Genomic DNA, 3,133 nt, shown 5'->3' with positions numbered 1-3,133 from the left:
CTGGAGAGACAAAGAGACAGGAAGCAAGAAATCACCCTCCCAGGAGTATGGCCATACCGCAATCCCTTCTCCTCTTGGGATCTTGGGCATGCACGCACACGCACCCGTGGGAGCCCAGTGATATAACCATTACTCCATCTACTGGTCCCAAAATTTATATAATTTATTTCTAAATTATATATAATCAATTTATAATTTTTTACTTTATAATAAATTTATTATTTCTTTTTCAACAGGGCCTCACTCTGTTGTGGTTCTCATCCCTCAGCCTTCAGAGTTGCAGGAACACAGGTGCGTACCATGAACACACCCAGCTCTTAGGCTACGCTGGGAATTGGACCTAAGATTCCCACATGGGTGGCATTGGCTCGCTTAGCACCCGTGTTTACCAGAGTGCCCTGCTGTGGCTGGAACTTACCCTCCACTGGGGGTCGTGTCCTCACTGTTGGCCTTGCCACACCTGAATAACAATAAAACCTACAATTTGAAACGTGTTTGCTGCTAATGGCCTACCCTGCGATCCTTCTCAGAATTGCAGTGGGTTGGAGAGCTGGGGTGCGATGTCCTCCCTCTGCCCTCCGGTGACCCATAGCCCATGGGTGACTCAGGGTGGTAGTGGTATGTCTCTGAATGTGGCCCCCAATGACCACACACCCCCCCATTGTCACAGAGTTAAATAATCGCCTTCCAGGGCCAGTCAGTGGCACAGTGGTTAGGATGGCTGGATTCCATATGGCCAACTGTGCCGTCGGAGTCCCAGACCTGGTGGCTGAGAAACACACTGGGTACATGTGCGTGTGAGTCTAAAACCCTGACAGGAGAACGGAGGAGTGGAATTGCGGTGTGGGCACATACCCTACGGGGGAAGGGGAGGGCGATTTCTCACTTTTCTCTGTTTTCCCTAGAGCACACACACCCCAACGCAAATTTAAAAATAAATAAACAAATAGCCTCCTCCCATATCCAGCCTGGGCTCACTGACCTGCATTAACCACAGAATGTAGGTGAAATGAAACTACGCCGTTCCAGCCTAGCCTCTTAAGAGAATGGAAGCTGCTGCTCTAGAATTCTAAAATGCCAGCCTTCTAGCCATTCCCAGGGGGGCAGACACATCTGGGTGCATGGTTGTGGATGTCTCAGCCCAGTTGGGTCCTGAGGTGACTGCACACAGAGGGAACACCATGTAGAGCGGAGGAGGAACTGCCCTGCTGAGCCCAGTCAGCCTATGCAACTCTTGAGCAGTTGCCAAGTTTTTGTTTTATGACTCCATTGGCCGCAATGAGCCCACACAGCGAGATACAAAGGCCCAGTTCCATTTGCTTCAAGGTGGGAAAGACTTTGCAACTGAATTTATGCTCCAGAGCTCCCCAAAGGATCAGCCTGCAGTTGGGACTTCACTCTTGCTGGTTTTCTCCCCTTCTGTCATCCCATCCCCTTACTGGTCTCACCTGGGAGCATTGCCTTAGCAAATCACTGGCACTGGAATCTTGCCCCAGGCTCTGCTTTTAACAGAAGCTGACCGGAAGACAGGATGCTTCTGATTTTCTCTCTTCCAGCTAGACTCCGAGGGTCTGGCTCCTCTATTCCATCTCCCCTCTTCTCTGCCCCTCTCTTGGATCGGATAATCTCAGAACCCTTTCCAGACTCCCAGATAACAGGCAGCCATGGTGTGTGTGTGAGGGGGGGAAGAGAGGCGTAAAAACATCCAAGAGGTCTCCGAAGGAAGCAGCAAGCAGCTTGTTGGCTCTGGCTAGCAGCAAATGAACTCCCCCAACCGCACACCCATGGAAGGGGAGTCCATGGAGGTCAGGCAGGCAAGTTCAGGCAGTTGGCATCGGTGTCTGTGGTGGGAGGGGCTTTGCCATGGTTCCACTCCCTCCCTGGGGGCGTCCCTCTGTAACCTCTCCCCCCCACAAGGTCTCAATCCCTGAAAACCCTGCAGTCCATCACCAGGGAGCCTCCATCAGGTCCCACAGCCGGGTGCTGCTGGAGTCAGATAAGTCAGAAGAGAAGATGCTAGGGGCTGGAGGGCCAGAGCCCAGGGGCGGACCCCCACTCAGGGCCTCCAGCCAGTCCAAGGAGTCCGTCGGGCCCCTGGGAGAGGGGGATGGGGAGTTCGTGGGGGACGGGAGTGAAGAGGAGAAGACAGATGAGAGGCCTTCTGAGTCCGGAGAGGGGGACAGCACGTCGAAGGAGCCGGGAAAGTCTAGGGGGATCGGAGGCAGCAGGTCTGATAAGGAATGAACGAAGGGTGAGCTTAGGAAAGCAGGGATCCGACCCTGCAGCTCCCTATTCTTCGAGAGCCTCATCCCCCACCTTGCCCAAATCTAGGCGTTCCACCCTTACCGTCAGGCTTAACCTGATCCTCCAGGATGTCATCGATGCCCCGGTTCGGAAGCAACTGCGGACGGACAAACGCGGAGTGAACCCGGGACTCCAGCCCAGAATGTGACCCGAGACCCTTAGCTCTGCTTCCACACTCACTCTCTCACCTGCGCCCTCCGAATCGCTTCCTGGAGCTCCTCCTCCAGCGTCAGGACCATTGGGGCGGGTGCCGAGGAAGGGGTCAGGGCTGGAGCCGGAGCCGGAGAGGGAACCAGAGCCGGAGACGGAGACAGAGCTGGAGCTCGAGCCGGAGCCGGAGCCATCACCAGGGTCTCCGCGGCACGTGGAAGAGGTGGCCTGTGACACGCTGTACTTGGCTTGACCTACCCGGCGAAAGGGAGTTCCTACAGGTCACGCCCTCTGGGTGCAACTCCACCCGCTCCCACTTTGTGGCTCCACCCCCTGTCCCTGGCCCGGCCCTTCGGTACACTCTGACTTCGCCCCCTACTTTATCATTGGCTCGTTTTCCCTTAAGCACCTCCTCGTTTGCGCTTAACCACGCCCCTCGCCCCGGTTTCTCGCCGCTAGACCACACCCCCACACTTCATTGGCTACTTTTTTTGTGTTCTCTTCATTGGCCCACGCGCTCATAGCCCCGCCCTCACCGAGCTCTGCCGCCTGGCGGCTCCCAGGGCTTTGGGCCTGAGGCGCGGCCAGGGAGCAGCGGCCGAACTGTCCTCGCGCCGGGGTTTCGTCCGCTCGCGGGGTGGGGCTCCACCGCGCATGCGCTCCAGGCGCATCGACTTAG

At 56.1% G+C, this 3,133-nt stretch overlaps 1 protein-coding gene across 1 annotated transcript in view; it reads right to left on the bottom strand.

Moving 5' to 3' along the window:
• Nucleotides 1–222: 222 nt before the first annotated feature.
• The window catches only part of MAMSTR (MEF2 activating motif and SAP domain containing transcriptional regulator), a 6,820-nt gene continuing 3,909 nt past the window's right edge, over nucleotides 223–3,133 (bottom strand). The window contains exons 8-11 of the mRNA XM_006160188.3: nucleotides 2,991–3,027; nucleotides 2,493–2,708; nucleotides 2,347–2,401; nucleotides 223–2,230 (exon numbers count right to left, since the gene is read on the bottom strand). Coding sequence (XP_006160250.1) covers nucleotides 1,947–2,230; nucleotides 2,347–2,401; nucleotides 2,493–2,708; nucleotides 2,991–3,027 — 592 coding nt within the window. The 3' untranslated portion in view covers nucleotides 223–1,946. The remainder of the gene's footprint in view (nucleotides 2,231–2,346; nucleotides 2,402–2,492; nucleotides 2,709–2,990; nucleotides 3,028–3,133) is intronic.

The sequence above is a fragment of the Tupaia chinensis genome, unplaced genomic scaffold (assembly GCF_000334495.1).
Source record: "Tupaia chinensis unplaced genomic scaffold, TupChi_1.0 Scaffold000673_1, whole genome shotgun sequence".
In the NCBI taxonomy this organism is placed as follows: Eukaryota; Metazoa; Chordata; class Mammalia; order Scandentia; family Tupaiidae; genus Tupaia; species Tupaia belangeri.
The sequence above is the reverse complement of the archived record's forward strand: the minus strand, read 5'-3'. Positions and strand labels throughout refer to the sequence as shown.